Source organism: Diabrotica virgifera, chromosome 5 (assembly GCF_917563875.1).
Source record: "Diabrotica virgifera virgifera chromosome 5, PGI_DIABVI_V3a".
Taxonomy (NCBI): Eukaryota; Metazoa; Arthropoda; class Insecta; order Coleoptera; family Chrysomelidae; genus Diabrotica; species Diabrotica virgifera.
This window is the reverse complement of record NC_065447.1, coordinates 197,283,755-197,309,118: the sequence shown is the minus strand read 5'-3', so window position 1 is coordinate 197,309,118 and position 25,364 is coordinate 197,283,755. Positions and strand designations below refer to the sequence as shown.

Here is a 25,364-nt window from a genome sequence, read left to right as displayed (position 1 = left end):
CTATAGATGCATAAGTTATCTTAGGAAAGAGTTTAATTGTTTCCTTAAAAGATAAGCTGTTTTCAGACATATAATGTTTTATTTTCTTTTGGCGATCAAATTCTGGGCATATCTCCCATTCATTAGTGAAGTGTTCACCTTCACAGGATAGACATTTTTTGTTAAACGATGATAAAGAACAAGAATCGGAAAGGTGAGCTTCATGACACTTAAAACAGCGAGGATTACTTTTACACTGCTTACTCATGTGCCCATACCTATAGCAGTGGTAACAGATAATTACCTTTTGCTGGTATTTTTCAACAGTGTGTAAGACATGATTAATTACTACATACTTTGGTATATTCTGGCATTTAAAAGACACAATAACTGATTTTGTTGGATTAAATATTACTTTGTCATCTGCTACTATTTTTCTTGTTATTCGTTTCACATACTCAACCGAGAATTTGCAATGGTGATCAAATTCCTTTATTCTATTTTTAAGATATTCTTCCGATATATCTGAATCTATATCCCTTACTACACCTAGTTTAAACAATTGAAATTTTGGAATGTATGCGGTCAGATTTTTTTGAATAAGGAATTTGGAAGTAACTAAAGCATTTGCGCTACTATAATTTTTAAATGAGACCCTAACTCGGTTGCGTCCGATTGAGTCAATTTTTTTTATATAATTGTCAATTTCTGGATGTAACGTAAATAGGATCTCGCCTATTTTAACAGCGTTTAATTTTCCTGTAAAATTTAAACTGGAGTTTTCAATGAAAATGTAAAAAGGTCCTAAATCAATTTTTTCGTATAAATAAACAGGCCTGGTTTTTTCTGGTTGATCTGAGTTTACTAAAGTATTTTGTTTTTCATTAATATTGTTAAGATTAATACTACTACTTATCTTATTTTGAGGCTGGTTGGGTAGAAATCCATTTAAATCTTGTAAATCACAGCTACTATCCATCGAATTCTCAATATCAGGCGGTTCGCCTCCACTAGATGACTCCATAGAGGAGTTTTCAAGTAACGTTTAACTTATGAACACTTTCAAAATGTAAACTAAACAAGGAAAAGTTTAACAAAACTAAACAAACTAAATTAGAACGGTATAAATCAAATAATCCGCCAAAAATTAATATTTTTCGGAGAGATTTCCAAATTTAAATTAACTTTGACAATTATTTTTGAGATAATGGAATGAAATAAAAGAAAGGAATAATTTTCAGGTACTTTATTGCATTACCAATTAAACAAGATAATGCCTAATGTACATAGGTATATATAAGATTATTCTAGTAATAATTCACATATTACGATAAAAGTATTTATACAAAAGATTTGTATATTGGTAAATTATACGGTAACATTTTTCTTTTGGTATCAACAAAAATTTTGTTTAAATGGCTTTTCCAAATTTAATGCGAACAACGGCAATACCAGATGTCTCAAATATTTTAAAGTCCACCCAAAAGCATAAATAAAATCATTTAAAACATAATTTTTATTGCATTTAACTACTTCTGGGATACAACACGATCTGAGACATTTGGTATTTCTTAGAACATAAAAACCAAAAATATAATTTTTGGATATGTTTTGCTAAACAAAATTTATAACAAAAATATCTAAAAAACATACATAAAAATCATACAATTTATTAATAACAAATATGGCAAAACCCATTGTTATATAATGAAAACATATTACAAAATCGTTTCTTAGTCCAGTCACTTAACAAGTCTTGTTGTTGTAAACAACTTTAAAATTAAAATTTGTATATTTCAAAATTGTGACATACAAACTATTTATGTTTCATAACAATTTCATTTCTTTAATTATGTGTTTATTATTATTATTCTATTCATTATTATTACTTTATTATTTTCTACATCTCTTGACAAATTATTTTAAATTATTTGGTTTATATTACAGTAAAATCAAAATACTTTTTCTACAACCACTATTCAAAATGCACTTTTCTGCACAGTTTTATGTTAACAAACTTGATATTTTCTCACAGTATGTATAAGATATATGACATTAGTGTGCATAACTGATTTATTTTACAATTTTATTCTTAATAAACATTTCATAATTATCAAATAACGAAATAACCACTAAATATTTAGCAACCTCAGCAAGATACGTCGAATGAAGTAGGTTTGGTGGAAACCCGTGACTGCATAAATATAACGTCAAATGTGACACTATTGTGTAATAATTTTGGTAATAGGCGCAGAAAGGTAATTTCTCACTCGTTTGAATTGCGGCACTCGCTTGCGCTCGTACCGCAACTTTTCAAGCTCGTGAGAAATTAGTACCTTTCTCCACTTGTTGCACAATATACTATTCCTCTTTTGATTTTTAAATTTGCTTTGAACGCGTTTATAAATCCTAAAAGTGAAAATTGATGGTGGATATGAATTTATCCAATGGAGATTCTTGGTTTAGGTCTTACAGTTGTACAGAAATATGTGAAACTGAGAAGTCACAAGATAGCAAATCAAGGAGAGGGGACTTTAGTTGAATGCATTGGTGCACAGAGTAAACATCCATTTGAAATTCATTGTGCACAAAATCAGACGTTTGCGACATTGCCAGATAAAATCGTCGAATAGTTGTTTATTTAGAATACATTTAATATTTTTTGAATACCTAAACATGAATATTACAAGTGCCGCGAAAAATTGGACACTACGTGGAAAATCCAGTGAAATTATACAAAATGTTTTAAAATTTAAGCAGGAGTAAGTAGAAGGAAATTTTACTGTGAAACAGGCAACAAATAAAAAACCGAAAAACCTCTGAAACCCTATTGATCTGACAACGTCGCATTAACGAAGTTTTCGATCGGTCTAACCTTGGCGGTTTAAGATATTTCTGTCGACTTGTACAGACTGAAAATGCATAAAGTTGTTTGCAAAGTCTAAATACATGGCGAACAATCACAGGCATTTGAAACGCATGTTAAGCTGCGACAGGGAGATGCGCTGCCGTGTTTCCTATTAAACATAGCTCTGAAAAAGGTGGTTAGAGTTGCCCGCACAACACGCAAGCTAGAAGAAATGTATACCAGCTTCTCAAATGCCTAAAAAAATATGGGGCTGTAAGTAAATGAGGAGGAAACTACGATGATGGCATCAACAACCAACAATAGAGCCAGAAACATCGGATATCAAATCACGGTTGATAACTCTACCTTTGAAGTGGCGCGGACAAATTCACATACTTAGGCTCCCTGATCACCAAGGAGAACTTCATGACGAAAGAACTCAAGCGAAGGATAATCCTAGCAAACAAATGCTATTTTGGACTGAGTAGACATATGAGAAGTAGAAACTTAAGGCAAAAAACAAAAGTAGCCGTATACAAAACCATTATACAACCAGTGTTGACAAATGAATCGGAGACAGGGGCCATCTCCAAGGCAGATGAAAACCTTCTGCTTATATTTGAACGAAGGATCCTGAGAGGAATATTCGGTGGCATCTGTGAAAATGGTGTTTGGACGAGGAGGTAAAACTACGAGATATACCTCAGATATTAACATATATTTGGTGGTAAAGACGTAGTATCTCTTATAAAAATAGGAAGACTAAGATGGGCAGGACATCTAGCAAGATCACAGCAGAACAACCCTCCTAGAAGAACCTGTGGGAAGTAGAAATAGGGTTAGGCCAAAACTCAGATTAAAGGATGGTGTAGATGAGGATGATAGAAAAATAGGCGCAGCAAGTTGGCAACAATTGGCAATGTATAGAACGGACTGGCGTAAATAGACTTGGGAAGGTCGAGGCTCTTTTATCTGTATTGATGATGATGATGAACAGTCTGAAAGTTTTAGTTTACTGAAATATAATTGAAGTATTTCTTTTTTATGTTTTTTTTTGTTTATTATTTTACAGAACATTAAATGAACACAGAAACAGGTGTTGCATATTTGCTAAATCGTTTTAACTTCCTTTAACTTTAACAAATTTAATTTTACTAGTATTTACTTCAAACAAAGTATTTTATTAAATGACCGGTCAGATAATAATAATAATAAAATAACACTAAATAAGATATATGTACAAATAAAGTTATAATAATAATAAAAATATAAGATACAAGTAACTTTTAAGAGGATGGTAAAAGAAGTTTTATGAAAGTCAACATAATTGTTTACCTGACATTACAAACTGCTTAACCGAAAATAGGGATGAGAAAGGGGCGAATTTAGAGAAATTTTGAGGATAAATATTTACGACACTTGTAGCTGGTTAAACATAATATAAGGTTAAAAGAATTAAATAAATAATTAAATACTGAATTAAATATTTTAAAATATTCCTTAAACAAAATCAATTTAAAAGTAATTAACAAAAAAATTAATGGAATAACAAAAATATCATTTTATAATACCTAAAATCACCAACTAAAGTACTGTCAGTACAATATAGATACCGTTGCACGTCATTATCTACGTCAGAGATCTAAGTTGACATTGTTGCCTAATTACAAAAAATTATTTAATTCATTTTAAATCAAATTAAACGAAACAAATTAATATTCAATGTAAATAAATAAAAACATTAGAAATAGAACACAAGAATTAAGTTAAAATCTTACGTTAAAGTAAATAATAAAAACAATAAATATAATAAAACAAATACTTATAGTAAAGACTAAAAACAAATCTGAATTGTTAACAGCGCAACTGTCAAATAAATGTTACCAATAAATGTTACCAAAGTGTCACCTTTGTTCGATCGCAGTTCGATCGAGTGTAATCCGAACAAGAAAGTGTGTTTTATAAAAACACTTTATACTCCACTTATACAAATTAAATGAAACAAGTTAGTGTATGTTTCTTAAGATTTACATTAATAGAAATCTTCCAATATTATTTCTACGCGTATATAATAAAATATGTCTAGCGGCTGTAATTCCAGTGTACTTGGCTAAACGATTATAAAAAGGAACGCACGTACGACTTAAATATTTCATGTTGGTATAATGTGACGTCACGTGCTATGACGCGGATGACGTGTAACGATATCTATATTGTACGGATGTATGTGCGACAAGATATACCGCAATTTCATCAAATTAATTAATTATATTCCTGATGCAAACACGAAGCTTCAACTTTCTAAAGTATATGTCAATTCTGCATAAGTAGGTCAAATTTTGGTGTAACAAGGTACTAGCTAATGGAAACACATTTAAGCTCTTATTATTAGAACAGCTCAGACCCACTAATTTCTCAAGATTATCTTTCATATACACTGCGCGTCAGAGAAAACGGACACCCCAAAAAATGGGTCATTTTTGATGTCTTATATCTCCTAAACCTGTTGTCCGATTTAAGTAATTTTTTTAATATTACATAGCCTTATTCTTTAACAATATTGCTGTAATAATATTGTTGCTAAACATGTAAATTTTTATTTTATACCGGGTGTACGAATCAAACTGTGTTTTTTCTCAAAGTTCGAATAGTCTAGCATTTATAAAATACTGAAATTAAACCCCATCTATAGCCTCAGGTTTTCTTAACATTCTGTTCTTTTATTCATTCGCTTATGTTGGAAAATAAAAAGTTGAGTACTTTAGACTAGACATGTTCTTCATCAGTACATGGTGTTTCTAAATAAGTACGACAAACTTTAAGGGGTAATTCTGCATTAAAAAATAAGGAGAGTTTCCTTTATAATCGTATGTCCGCAAATGCTTCGTTTCCGAGATACGGGATGTTGAATTTTTTTCTTACAAACTGACGATTTATATATTGCTTTAAAACCGGTTGAGATATACCTCAAATGAAATTTGGTAGGTTTTAAGACGTAGTTATTGCACTTTTTTGACATACAATTAAGAATTTTACATTCACCATTGTCGTGCATACGGGTAATATGATCGGTCATATTACCCGTATGCGCGCCATTGGTGAATATAAAATTATTAATTGCATCTCAAAAAATGCGCAATAACTATATCTTAAAACCTACCAAATTTCATTTGCATATCTCAACCAGTTTTAGGGCAATAAAAAAATCATCAGTTTGTAAGAAACAATTTAACATCCCGTATCTCGGAAACAAAGCATTGGCGGACATATGATTATAAAGCGAACTATCATTACTTTTTAATGCAAAATTACCCCTTAAAGTTTGTCGCACTTATTTAGAAACACCCTGTACCGATGAAGAACATGGCTAGTTGTTAAAGTACCTAATTTTTGTATTATCCAACATAAGCGAATGAATCAAAAAAGAGAATGTTAAGAAAACCTGAAGCTATAGATAGGTTTTAATTTCAGTATTTTATAAATGCTAGAATATTCCACAGGGTGTTGCGAACTTTGAGAAAAAAACACAGTTTAATCCGTACACCCGGTATACAACGAAAATTCACCTGTTTAGCAACAATATTATTACAGCGATATTGTTAAAGAATAAGGCAATAACATATTAAAAAAAATTACTTAAATCGGCAAACAGGTTTAGGAGATGCGAGACATCGAAAATGACCAATTTTTTTGGGGTGCTCGTTTTCTCAGACGCGCTGTGTAGTTCCTAACAAAAGAAGTTAATGTATTAAGTATGCAAGATAGTATTGTAACTGTCACTGATAAAATACCAGTTTTCTTTTAACACTGCCTACAAAATTAAGTAACTATAAAGTTGTATTTAGTTGATGCTTAAGATATATAAGGAAGAAGTAGACATATGGTCCAAATCTGATTAACATAATATGTTAATCAGATTTGGATTTGTATATTATACAACATACATACCCAATGCACACTATGTTAATTACACAATTAATCACGTAATGAAGTGGAATGCACATACCCAAATATGTGCATTCCAACTCAGCACCCACTTCACTTGGCCCATTTAACTAAATGTATCCTGGGATTAGGCAACACCCAGAATATAACGATTTATAGAAGGATTTTGAAAATACCTTGGATCCAACGAGTTACAAATGCACAAGACTTAAGAAGGCTACAAAAGGATTGCGAGGTGACAAAGAACATCAAAACAAGAAAGCAGTGGTACTTATGTAGGGCACATTACCAGAGGTGCGAAATATGAGATATGAATGCAAGGTAAAATTAAGGGTAAAAGATCCATAGGTAGAAGAAGAATTTCCTGACTGAGAAACCTAAGAGAGTGGTATAATTGTAGCTCAGTAGATCTTTTCAGAACAGCCACCAATAAGGTACGGATAGCTGTGATGATAGCCAACCTCTGATAATGGAAGGCACTTCCATAAGAACAAGGAACATAACGATATAATTAAATATCTTGGGCTCGTTTTAATAACCCATACATATGATTACCAGAACAAAAAACAAAAAGTTACGCAGAGAAACAACATCCACCAAAATTTGTAGGGGAGTATGGGCGTAAGTAGGGAGCAAACCTTAAGGTCATAAAGTCAGCAGCCGAAGCCTTGTTTTTTATCTAAGATAATATATGCCTAACCTGTTGGAGTAAACGAAACATAAATAAACACAGGCTGCATGAATCTGACTCTTTTATTCTACCTGACTTTAAGACTTCTTTACCTCTACTTTACTGGGGAGTTGGCTTTGCATCCCCAGAAGACCGCAGACAGAAGACCCAGAAGACCGCAGAAGATATCAATATGTGGAAAAATTGAGACAAACTGTAGGTATAAATACCCTCTACAGAGGGTAAATAAATGAGAATAAAATTGAAAGATGAAAAAATCTTCCATGTGAATGGAATTTATCATACATGTCCATATTTAAAAAAAGGAGATTAATGTAATGTCTTCAGTTGCAAGAATCTTTTCTGCAGCAATAAAAGAAAAAATAGAAAAAGAATGGATAACTTGTTGTAGTGATGTAGTGAACAACAATCTGGATTCCGGAAAGCCAAATCATGCCTCGACAATAATACATATATTTTTCATGAGACAAGTCATCAAGAAAAACATTAAAACATACATGACTTTCATTGATTTGGCAAAAGCGTAAAACCGTGCACCCAGCAGATGACTACGGGAAGCAATGAGAGGGGTGAACATCAGGAAAAAATGAGTAAATTTAACAAAGAAAGGCGAGAAAAGCACAAATACAGATCACTGTAACAAAAGTTCTCAAATAAGGATGTGGACTATCACCTATAATTTTTAACATACACATAGACCAAGCTTTAAAAAGGTGGTATAAAAAGGTTATTTTTGTACAAGAAAAAGAGGGCATGGAATATACGGATATGAAAAATAGATAGCAACCTATTTTCAGTTCTGTCCAACATACGTGTAAAATTTCATAAAAATCGGTCCAGTCGTTTCGGAGGAGTCTAGCAACAAACACTGTGACAGGAGAATTTTATATATTATGATCAGAAAATTAAAAAAAAAAGTAAGAATCATGGGGTTTAATGGTACATATGAGAAAGACGGAATTTTGTTCTTTATCTTAATCTGTTTAATTCTTGTCTTTCAATCGGACAATCGGAGGTTGGATATCATCATTTAAGACGGAATACCTGTGCATAAAAGGAGAGATTGCAGATCTAAATTTAAAGACAAGACTATCAAAAGATGCCAGTCTTTGAAGTATTTAGGATTGGAAGTATGTAGAGATGATACGTGTCTATGAGATATATAAATAAAAATAGCTTGGCGAAAATAAGCTACAAAATCACTTCATGGCTTGATATGAAACAACACTCTCACCAAAGAAAACAAAAAGAACCTTACGAAATAAAATAAGACAGCCGAATTGGACTTTATGAGAAGACGTCTTCAAATCACCGTAAGAGACAAGAATGTTGGGAAAATATGGAACCGAATTCAAGTAGAATGCTGAATAACAAAAAAAAAATGGAATACAGAGCACTGCAATGGTACGGTTATGTTCAAAGGATGCCAAACCATATATACTCCAAAAGGGTAATGAAATCCAGAAACCCCCAGGGAGAATATGGAGAGGAAGCCCAGATATGAGTGAATGAATTGTTGCTCCTTAACTTGGAATCCCTTCATGAACTGGAGCTGGACTTGAAATGGGCTGAAAAGCTGTAAATACCCCGATCAGGATAGAAAAAAAGTAAGGATACTCACCGCAAAGAAAGGAAGAATGACTAGAAGAAGAATAGATTAGGGATAAAGAATAAACTTAAATTTTAATATGGTACTGGAAAATTATGTTTTTATAACGAAAATAATTAATTAAGGACGAAGGAGTAAGATGAGTGTAAAAGAGACTAACTAATAAGTTATTAAAGACAGCATTTCTATATCATACTTGCGTCTACCTAATATGGAACAGGCAAAAAAATATATATCATTTAGATTTAGTGATGTATTGTTGGTAGGGAACATGAAAAAGTATCTAATTATAGAATAAACTGAAACAACACAGTCACACTGCTAAAACAAAATAACGAGAGTTTAAGCATTTAGGTTACGTTAAATACCATCAAAACAAGAAAATTGGAATATCTCGGACATATTACACGTGGGGAGAGATACAGCTTGCTCCAATTGATTATGCAGGGAAAGATTCAAGGAAAGAGAAGCATAGGGCGACGCAGAATATCGTGGCTGCGCAACCTGAGAGAGTGGTACGGATGTACATCAAATGAACTTTTCAGAGCAGCCATCTCTAAAATACGAATAGCTATGATGATTGCCGACCTCCGCCGCGGAGATGGGACTTAAAGAAGAAGAAGTTTGTCAAATTAAATAATAATAACTGTATTGAATACTTAAACCAGTTACTACAGAAAGAAACTTATAGTTGAATAAGATCCATGTCAAGGTCCCGTGGTATTTAACATTGAACATTCAAATAATGACATTCATTGTATTTAAGTTTAAGTAATTTTGTTATGAACTTTATATGAAACTACATTAAGAGGAAACAGTAGCGATCAACAGGTAGCGAAAACGCGTTCCAAGATTGCGGCTGTAATTTTGAATATTTTTTCGAAATATTTGGCACACGTATTCGTAATATAATAAAGAATGGCGGTACAGAGCCCAATTTGAAAAATATATTAATATGTGGAAATTACTCTGTAATTAAATACAATATTAAAAAAACGAGCCTTTACCGCCATTAAGAAGAACAAAAAAATACACTTTTTTCAAATAAACTTTTTTATCCGATGCCTAGATTTTGTGTCATTTTGGAACCACTAAAATTTTTTATTTCATTAGTAGTTCCAAAATGACACAAAATCTAGGCAGCGGATAAAATAGTTTATTTGAAGAAAGTGTATTTTTTTGTTCTTCTTAATGGCGGTACAGGCTCGTTTTTTTAATTTAATATTGTATTTAATTACAGAGTAATTTCCACATATTAATATATTTTTCAAATTGGGCTCTGTACCGCCATTCTTTATTATATTACGAATACGTGTGCCAAATATCTCGAAAAAATATTCAAAATTATAGCCGCAATCTTGGAACGCGTTTTGGCTACCTGTTGATCGCTACTGTATCACCTTAACTTGAAAGCTGACTTTGACGGTATCACACTGAAAAATTTAAATTGTGTTCTGAGCTGTTGAAAAACAATGTCTATGGCTTAAGACTTGATGTTTGAAGACTTTAAAAAACCTAACAGTTACTCACCAGTGAACTCTATCTCTTTACAGTTCAGCGGCATTCACGTTATCTACAATTATAACTCGAGATTTTTTGTAACATCCCTACTTCTGTGCAGTTTACATATTTGTACGTGATTGTGGATTATAAAAAGGAAAAATACAGAAAGTTTCTAGCGAAGCCCACAAGTAAGATACACAATGCTTCTAAATAGTTTAAGTTTACAAATCTATACGTATTTCTTTACACTTTTAACTATGGTCAAGTGACTTGTACAAGGTATTCGTGAATATATTTCTAGACAATGTGTTCATTTGCCAATTATGTAAACAGTTATATCTTACTATCGAAACTCAAGGTTTTGAAGTGTATAAAAAAGAAGATATTTATATTTGAAAGTTTTTGTGCAAGACCAGGTCATCTACCTACATATTTATAAACATATTAACTTAAATTGGTGTTGATAAAGCTTCGTAATTTGAAAACAGAACAAACAGTTCCATTGTGAACACGTTTATAAGTGTATAAAAAATTTTATTTTCTAAAATTTTCATAAAATTGGAAATGACCGAATGGGCCAGACCCATTAATTTGATTAGAACTGTCTCTCGCCGTCTTTAGGTACTAGTCTATTTTGTTGTCATTCATCTTATATGATCGATCTATTCTACTCTTTTATTTCTTACCCAATCCTTGATATTCACCTTGCATCTTCGTCGTATATCTGCACTTCTAGCTCTCTCCCATAGTGTTTTACAGTCGATTTTTCTCATTTCGAAGGGTTTTCATCTCCAGTAACCAGGAGGGGGTTTTGGGGTTATAACCCCCCCAATTGGGATGAACTTTGGGCTATATACGTTTAACACCATACTCCCCAGAAACTTTCCAGTTTTACTTCTAGCGTTGTCCCCATAGTGTTTTACAGTCAATTTTTCTCATCTCGAAGGGTTTTCATCTCCAGTGGCGTAACCAGGGGGGGTTTGGGGGTTATAACCTCCCCTACCATTGGGATGAACTTTGAGCTCTATACGCTTAACACCATACTCCCCAGAGACTTTCCAGTAGTTGTAACCCCCCCCCCTTAGGATCATCCTGGTTACTAGCATAATTTTTGTCCCCTGCGTGCCAGGTCGTGTTTCTGCCGCTTATGTCATTATTAGGCTGATGACTGTTTTGTAAATCCTGCCTTTCATTTGAAGACTTTGAATCGAACAAAATGGCGACGAATTTTGGAGCAGGCCACGATTCACTGAGCAAAAGATGATGATGATAATATGCATTTTTCTCCTTTTCAATTCACAGTTGTAAACGTTAGATAGGTTTGGAATAACATCTCTCTAAACATTTCAGTACTGTACCGAATGACACTTTCTGATATATAATAATTATCTTTTTGTTTTCCATCCATTTATCCAGGTCAATACTGATGATTACTTTTGAAGAAAACCAAATAGTCTCCTTACTTTTGAATATGTACTACAAAATAACAATGTCATCTTAACATTCCCAAATCCAAGTATTTGTATTATTCTCAATGACTTTCTTTCTCTTTCTTCAAAGACCCTTTAATTCGAAATTGTAGCAGAAAATCAAATCTTTATGAGCAAAATCTAACAACTCAACATTATACTGTCTTTCTTGACCTTTCTTTGAACTCCCAGGTAAACGAGCCACGAGCCTGTATTTTGGAGTTCCATGACATACATTGACAATTTCCTTTTGCTAATGATACCAATAAGTTCTTCTTATTGGTTGGCGACCATCACAGCAATATGTACTTTGCACCTGCTGCTCTGAAAAGATTTGTGGGTGCTGTGTTGAACCACGTACATAGATTTTTCAGCCACGAAATCCTTCTTCTTCCTGGTCCATGTTTTCCTTTTACTTTTCCTGTAAACTTAGTTGCAGCAATCCAGATCTTTCACTGTTCCTCATGATGTGACCGAGCTTCGATTTTAGCCATTTTTGTTGTGGATAACATCTTTTTCTTTTTGGAGATAAGGCCACATTTTGAAACCCTTAATTTTCTGTAGCGTTTGTGAGAGTCCACGACGCAACTCGGTACAACACTATAGGGATACATAGGCACTATAGATATAGGGATATAGAATAAGGATATAGGCACTATAGATATATGTATAATATCGTAATATCCAGTAAATTGGCTTTTCTTAAGTGATACTATCGATACAATCATTTCAAGTAAATTCGTATTGCTACTGTCTTAATTCAATCTGTCTCTTGTGATTTTTTCCTGACAAATCTTCAATATAGCTATTGTTCCTAACTTTACATTCAGTACGAAAATTATTTTCTTAAACATATGAGATTATCGTTGTTGTAACATTTTATGTTTCTTTTTCAGCGTCTTTTCTTTATCTTATGATAAAATGACATACAAAACCATATATGACATATGGGTCCTCCTTCTGCACTGTATTTTGACTCTTAACGTGATATTTATCATTGCTGATTTTCTGGCATATGGCTTTTATTTTTTAACCGGACTTAAATTCTTTTCCTGAAAAGTGATGGCCATAGCTCTGTCTGGCTAGATACCGGCTTACCAAACCGAACGGTCCGGGTTCGATCCCGGCATAGACAATACCAATTTTCCATTTTTTAGTTTAACTGAGCCGCTGCCGTGCTTCGGAAGGCCCGTAAATCTGTGGGTCCTGGCTACGTAAGTAGTCATTAACATTAAAATCTGAACCATATGGTTACACAAATAGAAGATGTGCAATAAGCGAATTGTGTGCGATACGACCTGTTTTAACAAGACGAATCGTCTCGTTTCGTTCCTGGCTGACATTATCAGGCGATGCGGGAACGGATGTAGATGTACTTTCATGTGATTCACCTTGATAATATCTACCGAACTTGCAGATGTATCGATATCATCAACCTGTACGCGTCCACTGCTGGACATAGATCTCCCTCAGCTTTTTCCATCTGATGTATCGATAGTAAGAAATAATTCCATATCACGGTCTAAATATCCCGAATACAATGCACCATTACAAAACATCGGCCGCAAAGAATCCTTGATTGTTGTTTCTATTTTCCTCTTGTTAGTTTAGTTATATCTGTTGCCCATTTCACCAACATTCCATTAGGATAAATTATTTTTTATAAGGTGCATATTTTTTTCCTTTTTGGCCTATATTTTCGTTGAATTTGTATCTTTTTTCCTGGCTGAACTCTTTTAAAACTCATGGCAATTACAATGTAGAGTCTAACAGATTTATCTGAAGCCCTCCAGGTCACTTGCACCGCACCAACGAACGTCTGTCGTGTCTTCTCTTCGCGGGTGCAGATAAATGAGTTTTACTGTACAAATACAATAATTTTAGTATAATGTTTCATCAATGAAGTCTTCACAGGTGCACCTTCGTAAAATGGAAAGAACGCACCTTCGTAGAAACTCATAATTTGAAGCTTATGGAGTGAGTACCATTCTAATTCTGAGGCTAATATTTTTAGACAAATACAGCGACAAATTAAAATGAAGCTATTCTTTGTTCAATAAGCATGTTAATATTCCGATAGAAGATAGTATAAATAAAAAGGATTAAGATAAAAGATAACAAATATAACTGTTTACAATATTTTTAATAACTCAATAGTACCATTCAAACAGAATACCCTGTACAATATTTTATTCAACTAAGTTTCCTACGCATTGGTTTTATACAATATTTCGTAATATCACAGTTTAAGTTGCTCTCCACAAGATGAAAAGATACTAATTTCTCTTTATATATTTTTTTTTTTATTTTAAAGAAACACAAAAACGTGAAAGGCTTTTCGTAGTACGGTTTCTTCCAAAAATACAGAGAGCTTTATGCGTACAAGCAATACTTGATTGTGTACATTTAACACTATAATAGAAAAGTACAACGGGCATTTGTAGCCAAAAGATCTACGTTAAGGTGCTGGATCATGAAAAACTTGGTATTTAGTCGAACAAAAAAGAAGCTGAGGTCAACACTTTATAAGTTATATAGAATTTGTTGTTGTAATTAACCAACAAAATATTAAGCAAGACTCAAATTATAAAAAAAATTGGATTCTCCGAAGACGATGTACACATCGACCAGTGCCTATCCGTGACGAATTTTGGCTAACATCATGGCAATCTTTATTTTATCTGCAGGAGCGTGGAAAAGCTGCACACATTTTGTGTTGAAGCAAGTTTTGAGGTTCTTTAATTAGGATGTTCTTCTTTCTGGACCTTGCTTTCCAAATATTTTTTCTTGCAGGATGGCTTGTAGGAGAGCATATCTGGATTAATTTTGCATATCGATCATAGTAAAAATTTATTTATTTTCTTATTTTCATCATTATTCTTTAATTTTTTCCAGAACGTTAACACAACGTTTCCAATGTCTCTTCTTCCACTTTGGAAGAAGAGACATTGCTTCAACAAAAAGCAATGACAAGTATTTCGTTCAAATAATGAACCACAAACCATACAATAGATTTCGTAATTTACAAAATATTTCTTCTTAATTCACTTTCTTCTAGTTTTTTGACAAACTAAATTGTTCTTTATTTGAGGTTCCCACCATTTACTAGATAAGTTTGCTAAAATTCAAGATTTAGCTGTTTTCTAGAACTTGAGCTAAAAGTCCCAGTTATCAACATAGCAGAACTGGCAAAGTAAGGCTCTAGAATCTTCGAGCAAAACCTTTGGCTGCATCAGGATAGATGTTGTTAGAAACGAAGTTCAAAAGTGGCTGAAAGAAAAATAATACCAACAAATGGAGAGCTCTACGGATGCACACTATATCAAGAATATTGTAAATAACATTGACAGGAGGGTTTCTTCGTCTGGTCTAATAAATCTTAGCAGACAAAAGCTGCAGATGGTCACTGGGTACTCTTAACTGAGGAAATACATCTACAACATAGGTAGGACGAATAAAACATAGTGGAAGAAGTGCAAAATGGAGACAAAAACTGCCATATAAGTCCATTGCGAATGTGAAATACTTCAATCAAGTATGTAGCGAGCTAGGAAAAAACCTTGCAACAGCACATAAGCAAATGGCTGTCTTTCATCAAGAACACAGGACTTTTTGGTAGAATTAACTGAAAGGGGAGGATATGGTACAAATGTTTCACGATCAAGTGTCAGAGAAGTAGTGTCTCGCTTGATTGAAGAAAAAAGGTAGAACTGCATCATCAGTAGCCGAACTTTAGAATGAATCATTGATTCTGGCCATGGTCAAAGAATGCGAACTACTACATACTTACTATATGGTTTTTCAGATCTTTTAATATATTTCCTGTTCTAGTATATCTATCTTTATATTTTATTGCAATTACAACGGTGAATACTGGTGAATTTACCTAAATTTGAGTCTTACTTGGTTTTCTTAGTTTGATAAAAAAAACCAAAATATGAAAAGTGAAAAATTTATTAATTAAAAATAGGTGACCAGAGCTGCCATGATACTGTGAGTTACTTTCGAGATCTTTAAAATTTAAGTGTATTTTGCCCGACTTACGGATGGTTTTTATGAAGAGCTACCTTAAGAATTCTTACATCATTCACTCAAATTAAATTGAGATATTGCTAAAGATCATAACAATAATAAACTGTTATATATAAATAAAAAAGTTTGTTAAAACCAAAATTAGATCAAAAAGTGACGTATTAAGTATCGATTTATAGGTTAGTAAGTACACACGTTTTCAAAGTGTAGTTACGGGATCCACACATTGGAGGGCCCAATGTCAAAACTCATCAAAATCCCTACACATCGTGAGTGACTCCGATGTAATTTGACGTGTACCGTCCTTGTCCTTCCCCTACACACTGTGCGTGTACAGCTCTTTATTTCTCAAACTCCCTTTTACGAATTAGGAGATAAGATCCTGTGTTTTCTGTTATGATCCCATAATACACTGGTTTTAAACGTGGAACAATTTTATCGTCACTTTTGTATAATTTTGATATTTAAAATATAACACTTTTAATTTCAGGTTACGTTGCAATACCACAAAAATGAAATACCACTTTAAATAAAAGTACATTTTCATATTAAATACACCTCAATTTTATTTAATCTTATATTGATTAGATTGTTACTATAAGCTAGAGATTAGAGTAAAATCTATCTTCAATTAAAAATAACTGATCAACCAAATAAAACACTAAATACTACATTTTTAAGGTTGCGTTAGAAAATCAGAACACATTTTTAAATTCTTGTTTCAACTTTTAAATTAGCAAGAAATATTTCTACCCGAATCTACATCAAACAAGATAATATAAATATTATTTCATATAATTTAAAAAATACGTATTTGGCAAGTACGAGTGAAAACACAGTTGTTTTCCTATATAATTATCTGTTATGTGAGGCAGTGGTTTTCAAAGATTTCATTACATATTTACTAAAAAACGCTTCCTTTACTTGGTTGTTAATCTTGGTTGTTACGTAAAAAGTATTACCATCTATCTAAGAGACTCATTAATGTTCAGTTCAGCGGGATACTATTGTTCGAGGTGTGAAATATCTATTTTCCCTTGTTTATGGAATTTCACACCTCGAACAGTAGCACCCCGCTCAGCTGAATATTAATGAATCTCTTATATGTTAGACAATACAACAATTTGTACGTACTTTATTTTAAAAATATTAATTAATGGAGACAACATAACCTGTCATTAAAACTGTCAAGTGAGTAAAACCGAATTTAGCCAATCAATTCTTTCACTCTAGATATCACATAAATAATCAAAAATCATTGTCATCATTCTAGGCATTATTAAGAAAATACTACGTTTCTAAAGAAGCTATTAGATTATGAAAAACATTACTTTGAAATTCACTAAACATTGACGCATGTCCACAACTAAAAGAATTACTGTCTGTGTCATTTTGATTTGAGTACCTCAGCCGCGATTCTTGTGTAGGAACGTTGTTGTTTAAAAAATTATTAACACTAAAGTCAGTTAAGGAACTATCACAACTGCTCTTTTCGAGATCTGCCTCTTCGCTGGTGCTCTTTACCCTTTTAGGTAAAGGTTCATCGTCGACAACATTGACGTCTTCGTCGTCGTCTATGCAGGTCAACATCCTCGGGGTAGGTGGCATATAGAACTGAGACAGCACATCTTGAACATCACAGTCGTCCATATCATCAAAAGAACGTTTCCTCGATGACAACCTATCAGTGGTGGTAGTGGTTTCAGAAGTTTCGGAAAAATGGAAGGTTTCTGAACTGCTCAAACCATTCAGATTCTCTTCGACCATGTTTAGTACCTCCTTGGCGTTGACTGAGTCAATTTCTTCGGCTAACTTGGCGTCGAAATCGTTCTCAAACGCTTCGGTTGGAAGGCTCTGTGGTTCGTCGTTCCTTTCGTTTTTCATAAATTCATTTTTTAGGCTCAGGTAATTGTCGTTGTCGAAGCAACGTGGGTAACTAAGTTGTTGTTTCTGCAACTTCTCTTCTTTGGCTTCTCTTTGTAACCGCTTCATGGTGTTATTGATCAAAACGGACCTGCACAAGCTTACTTCAGCATCCTCGATCTTCTTTAACTTATTGATGCTAATTTTTAGAACCTTTCTTCGTTCCTCCTTTTGGCGGTACTTGGCAGAGATCATGGAAGGGCGGTTCTTTGGAGGGCAGTAACCACTTGGGTAGGTACGGGGAGGGCCGAAAATATCATCGCAGTCATCTGTCTCTACGGACGGTGGTGGAGGTTTCATAGTGTGAGATTGAACAAAACCTGGAACAAAGAGAAATATTTTAATAATCTAAAATTAAATTCAGCTTGACAACAAACATAATTATTAATACTAACAGTTTAATTGATTGAGGATGAAATAATCAATATGTGTCATTACACCATAACCTATACCTATCATGACACTATAACTGCTTACGTCAGGAGCATAGTCATGACACATGATATAGGTTAAAAGATGAATTCTGTTATCGTAATATACAAAAATTAAAATAATTTTGCACTCCGTAAAAACTATCTGCTGTAAACTGTATAACTACAGTATTAATAATAATCACAAAGATGTTGTTTTAGGAAGAAAATAATAATACTGTAGAAATAAATATTACAAGATTTCAGAATAAGATATACTCGTAAGGACAAACAAGAAAAATATGTTTAGTTAATATGTGTAAAAGAGACAAATATCTGCAAAATGACCATTTATATAATGCAGAAGCAATATTTTGATTATGTTTAATGTTTATAAAACATAAAAAATATGACGATAAATTAAATATTATATACCAAACGTAGGTGATAAAAAATACATAAATGTGAACATTTTAGTGTCCATCATCGGGGTAAACTAAGAGAACATCTTTTTTTATATATAAAACCGCCCTCAAAATAAAAAAACGAAAATAGCAAACACATTTTCAAGGTTTGTCTTCTGAATACTGATTAAATAGAACGGAGTTGGGAATAAAATAACATTCGGGAAACAAAATACAAAACATAACATGGTGTGTTTATGTTTACAGCGTGTATATTTTGCCAATAATACACAATCATTTTTCATACAGAAAAAAATAAAATTCTAAAACGTTATGATTAGCAACGTACACCCAGCGCTAAAAACATGTTTTTATCTCCATTTAAAATTAAAATTTGTTTTATTAAGTTATTAATAAGATAGGTAAGTAGAAGAAAAAGGGCAATAGGATAGAAAAATATACTTAAAGAAATTGTGACAGGCAATATAAAGCACAAACAAACAATTTATACTGTTAACAAACAAACAAATAATAATACGGCAGAACAAATATTATTTGTCAAATAGCACCCTCATCAAAGTACATCTTGAGGGTACTGATACTCTTACTAAAGAAAGCGATAGAAATCTTTTTATTTTAAAGGAGCCTACTTTGTAAAAAGTTTAGCTTGTCGAGCATTCTCCGTTCCATCTGAGCTTAATGCTCAACATTAAGTTCAGCGATCACAAATCCAATGAAGAAATAAGAATACGATCAAAAGAAACAGACGTAATCCAAGATATTGCCATGTTAAAATTGAACTGGGCAGGACACATAGGAAGAATGACAGACAAACGTTGGACCAAGGGAATTGCTGAATGGATAACAAAAACAAATAAGATACGTTGAGGCAGACCCTAAGCCAGATGGACTGATGACATCAAGTGACCGGCTGGTTACGAATGGATGCAAATAACAAAGAACAGAAATGGACACACCTAAAGGAGGCTTAAGGCATTTCCGGCAATGGATGGAATTGCTGTTGATGATGATGATGATTATTTTATGAAATATTCCAGGCAAAACCAAGTAAACATGTTATAACAATACCTCTACATAAAAATTCTCTTTTTGGAAAACGAACTTTTCTTATTAATCACAGGTCACTCACTCACTCACTCCACACTTCTCACTCAGATAAAAAGAACACAGTGCAGCATGCAGATTCTGCGAAAATTGAGAGGAAATGAACGAACATATTGGCTGTTAAGTGTTAACTAATAAATGTATCAGATGTTTTTCGAACATGATCAGGAAAGAAAAGTAATTCTGAATGACATATAAATATCTAGATCTTACAAATCTACATCTTTTGGACTAAAACATGGTTGCAGTGTATATACGACTCCTTTGAAATATGTATACATTATATCAATTTCATAAAGAGGAGGAAAAAAGAATAGCTCGGCCATATAATTAGAGGATCTAAATACTATCTACTTCGCATTATAATACAAGGAATAGTGAAGGGAAAGAGATGGATTGGTCGAAGAAACTTTCATGGCTGCGTAATATTAGACAATGGTGGGGTTCCACAGTAAAAGAATTATTTCGCGCAGCAGCCGATAGAGAAAGGTTTCAAAAAATTGTAAAAGATGATGACCGCCAACGTCTGAATACGGATACGTCACCTTAAGGACAAGGACGAATTTAAAAGATCGTATCCTTGCTAATCAAAGTTTGCTTTAAAACTAAATTTTTCAATGATAACATTCGCATTAAGTCTGGATAGTAGGAAAGTCCTTAACGGAATTAACGTGAGTGAGGAATTAACTTTTCACTGTTGAAGCTAAACTTGATTTTAAAAAAGAAGAAAAAATCTAAACAGGTCTAAGTAAATAAATTTTATCGTCTTTAAGTGGTTCTCATAGTATGCATTTTACATAATGAGATCATACAAACAAAAAACAACTTTTTTTAAATTAGTTATTCAACTTTTGAGATCAGTTTTACTCGTATAAACAACAAAAATGTTATAACTAACTGATACACAATAGATATTTTTATTCATTGTATGTTTTAAAACAATTCGAATGAAACTAAATATAAACTTCAATTAAATTGTGCAATTTACAGACAACGAAAGGAATGAATTTCACTAAATTGGCAACTGGTAACGGTTCACTGAGCTACAATTGATTTACATAACCGCTCTAGGTGCAAATGATATAATGTGGCCATAATAGGCCTGGATCCCGCGTACTAAAAAAAAGTTGATTAATAGCAAGCTGAAAATTGGTTAATGGATTAACGGTGTCATCTTCTTAACGTGCCCTAGCAAGTCCCCTTGACGTTGGCAATTAACATGGCGAAACTGTCTCTGTCTTGAGCTATTCTAAATAGTTGTTCTGCTTTTTTATTCTTGTCCACTCCCTGATATTCTTCTACCAAGAAGCCTGCTTTCTACCAATTCCTCTGCGTCCTTCGATTTTACCCATCATAATAAGTTGAAGAATATTATATCGGTATCCCCTTACTACTTGTCCAAAATAGGCCATCTTTCTATAATTGATGTTATCAAGCAGCTCGAGGGCAGGATTTGCTCTTTTAAGGACTGCCACATTTGCCAGCAAAGCCGTCCATGGTATTTTTAGTGTACGTCTGTGCAGCCACATTTCAGATGCCTCCAAACGACTAATGGTTGATATTTTTGATGTCCATGCTTCGACACTATACAAGAGGACTGACCAAATGTAACATTTAATCATGCGCTTTCAAAGTTGAAGTTGCAAGTTATCATTACAGAAGAATGACCTCATTTTTAAAAATGTCGTGCTGGCTATCTCGAATCTACATTTTACCTTTTTAGCTGGATCTAGTTGTTCAGTAATATGGCAACCAAGATATTTAAAACTGGGTACTCTTTGAATTATATGACCATCAACATATAACCGTGAATATTAATGGGTCAAACAGCTAAATATCATGGATTTTGTTTTTGAACGGTTTATGCTTTGGCATAAAAACTCTCTTCCCACTGTGTCAATGGCATTTAAAAGGCATTGTAATCCATTCATATCATCACTTAAAATATCTGTATCGTCTGCATATCTGATTGTATTTATCAGAATTCTATTAACTTTCACACCGCATTCCAAATTATGCAGCATTTCTTTAAATATTCTATCTGAATATAAATCGAATAAAAGTGGGGACAGTATACAACCCTGCCTGACACCTCTTTGTATTTTAGATATTTCTGTTGATTTTCCATTTATGCAAGCTGTCGCTGTTTGATGCCAGTAGTAAGGGTGTCTAGTCGGACAAACTTTGATGTACAGGAACACTGAAACAGGGGAAGTTTTAATTGTGGAACGTGTCATCCTGATAAGTTTATGATTGTGAAAACTCTCAAGTTGTTTTTAAGTTTATTCTATAGCAAACTTTATGTAATATATGAAAAAAATGTTTGTCCGACACGTAGAATATGTCAAACGACAGGTATTATATCCCGTAGCAGTCTGATTTTTGCATGAGACTTTAATGAATGGGTAACCAATCAATTGGAAGTTCTGTCCGACAAAATACGTGGGACGGACGTTTTCATAGTCTGCCGTTCGAAACCTGTGACTTGTTCCACAATATAAACTTTACCTGTTCCAGTGTTCCCGTACATCAAAGTTTGTCCGACTAGACACCATTAAGCTATTAACAAAATTTTAGCTTGTTATTAGACTTTTTTTGGTTCGCGGGATCCAGGCCTATAGGTGCAAATGATATAATGTGTTCATAATGCTTTTAGTAAATTACAGGTTGTGACAAAACAGTTAAAACAATCGGATATGGGTAAAATGAATTTTTCTAGTTTAATATTATAACCTTTATACGAATGTGTAATTAACGGATTTTCGAAAACGTAAATAAATAAAAAGCAGTTACTTTGTCATCGAAAACGATAATATAATTAATGAAATAAATACTAAATAATGGATAATATACGGTTTAAAGCCTTTTATCCATATTTTGCCTAAACTGAAAAATTATTTATAGTCCAGTGTACCTGAGTCCAGGAAGAAGAAGCACATCCTGGGTTGAACATACATTTTGGAAAGACATGACAAATCTGGTACTAAGCGAAAATTCAATAGTTCGTTGCAACGAACTAGATTAGTTATTAGTTCATAAATATAAATATTTAGGTCCAAATTGACGGGGACCGGCAAACCGCTTAACTGCAAAAAAGAATCCCTTTGCTATGTAACAGAAAAATTTGCTATGTAACAGAAATTTCTCTAAAAAAATCGCAACTTTTTGGCATCACTTTTTATAGGTATAGAAGTAATAGCATGTATATTCTTTAATCACGGGAACAGTATACTCGGGCGAGTGAGTACAATAAGTACCCTTTTAGACCAAGACACTGGTGTCGGACAGCGCTGTCCGCCACCGGTATTCAATTGCAGCAAAGCATGAGCCACTAAAATCTGCCAGACACTCAAAAGTGGCTCGTCTGTAGTCAATGTAGTTCATTTAAAACAATGCTTTGCTGTACGGTGGCGGACTAATAATTCTACGATAGAGACGCCTCAGTACCCTGTCCTTGAGATAGAGTAACATACGCTATATTATGCTGCATGTGTCAGTATAATGTCTAGGTTTTTACCCACGCGATAACATGAATTTGTGATGTTTTCTATTTGTAGGACAATTTCCAAAAATTTAGATAGTGAAAGTACGAATTATCTGGAAAGAATACAAGTGTGCATTTCTTTGAATTAATGTTTCTAAACCAGTTTGAATGAATATTATTCTAAATCTTAACAAATTACTTTAAAATGATATTCATAAAAGAAATTTACTGTTTTAATGTCACAAGCATAATAATGCGAAAGTGTATAAATTCAACACGATGAAAATGTATGTTTTCGTAAACACTGTGATGCTTACATAATTGCTTAGTTAGTTAAAGCTATACTTCCATATCGCTGATATTACTCACTAAAATATTAAGTGTAGGTATTATCAATTTTAGGTAAATTACCCATTAATAAGCTTGAAAACACGAAATTCAAATTTGGTAGTATATAATTAGTTACTTTGGAACCGATACTCACTAACTACCCGATGTTAAGGAGATAAAAATAATTTTATTATACAATATGTCCCACTAAGTTAGGACCATATGGAGAACCATATTTTTATTATTAATTTTACGAAAAAAATTATTCTTCATAAAAACTTCTGCACGTTCTATAATCTAAAATACAATCATCAGATATTAAATTTTATCAATAATATACGAGGTATGTCAAAAAATACGAATTTCGCTAAGGGGTAAAGTACCTTTATAGTTCACAATATTTCAATTAGAATAATGTAATTGCATATTAAAACATAGTTTTTAATTCTGATCAACTTCTTATAATAAAATTATAAATATTGTGAAAAATAAAGAAACTTTACTCTTGAGCGTAATTCATATTTTTTGACACACCGCGTATAAAATTGATAAAATTTGAAATCTTATTATTGCATCTTAGTTTTGAGACTATGCAGAAACTTTTTATAAAGAATAACTATTTTTCGTAAAATTAATAATAACGGAGTTATCATTAATAAAAATTATGTTGGGAATCCGTAATTTTAGAAAAAAAAATTCAATTAAAAGAATATAATGGCAATGGCATATTACTTATATGGCAAAAGGACATGAGATAAGAAGTATACGGTCATTACAACCAATTTGTTTGGTACGTATTGTCTTTCAAATTGACGGTTGACTCACTTGGCCAACTTGTTGGGTTGTAGGCACCTAGCCATGCTTTTGTTTATAACTGAGTGTGATGTTCGTACCCTATCAAATTTTGATTGTTTTGTGTGTTTATGAAAGTATTGTGTAAATGTAAAGAATCGGTAAACATTGAAAACAATCTCTGTAAAAACAATCTGAATTTGAGATTAACCTGAGGGTACCAACATTACCCTCAGAATCATCAACAAATGCTATATAATATGCTATAAATCAATGTTTAACTTAGACATAGTAGAAGAAAACAATTTCAGAAGCTTTTTAAGAAAAAATAAATCCAGTTCCAGAATTGGAATAAAGAAACATGCAAAAATATTTTGAAAGGGATCAAGAGACGCATGTAGAATAAAAGAAGACAATATTAAACATAGGTCATCCATTAAGTAGTGTAAGAAGCAAGAGAGCATAGTAAATGATTTGAAAAAAATATGAGGTACAAAATCATAGATAAATAATATAGTATTACCGGATAGATAGGCAACTCACTGTAAAAATTTGGTTCCTTTCGCCACTTGCGACCGTAGTGTTAACTAATCACCACTTGGCGGAAAATTCAAATGGACAAGCATTAATTTCATCCGTTCAGCGCCTCTTGCGGGCCCTTTCGTTACTATATCTTCTTATTTTACAAGAAATTCACCTATATTATTAAAATAAAATACCAGAACTTACTAAGCTTGTTAAAGTATTTTATTTAAATAATATCTAAATAATACTCATAAATTATTCGGAATTCCCAAGTTACAAAATATGTTATTTTTGC

The 25,364-nt window shown here is 32.8% G+C and overlaps 1 protein-coding gene across 5 annotated transcripts in view; it reads right to left on the bottom strand.

Annotated features, from left to right (window-relative positions):
• Window positions 1–1,210: 1,210 nt before the first annotated feature.
• The window catches only part of LOC114324907 (uncharacterized), a 359,531-nt gene continuing 335,377 nt past the window's right edge, over window positions 1,211–25,364 (bottom strand). For all 5 annotated transcript variants that reach the window (XM_028272877.2, XM_050651735.1, XM_028272854.2 and 2 more), the window contains exon 2: window positions 1,211–18,319. In XM_028272877.2, coding sequence (XP_028128678.2) covers window positions 17,367–18,299 — 933 coding nt within the window. In that variant the 5' untranslated portion in view covers window positions 18,300–18,319 and the 3' untranslated portion in view covers window positions 1,211–17,366. The remainder of the gene's footprint in view (window positions 18,320–25,364) is intronic.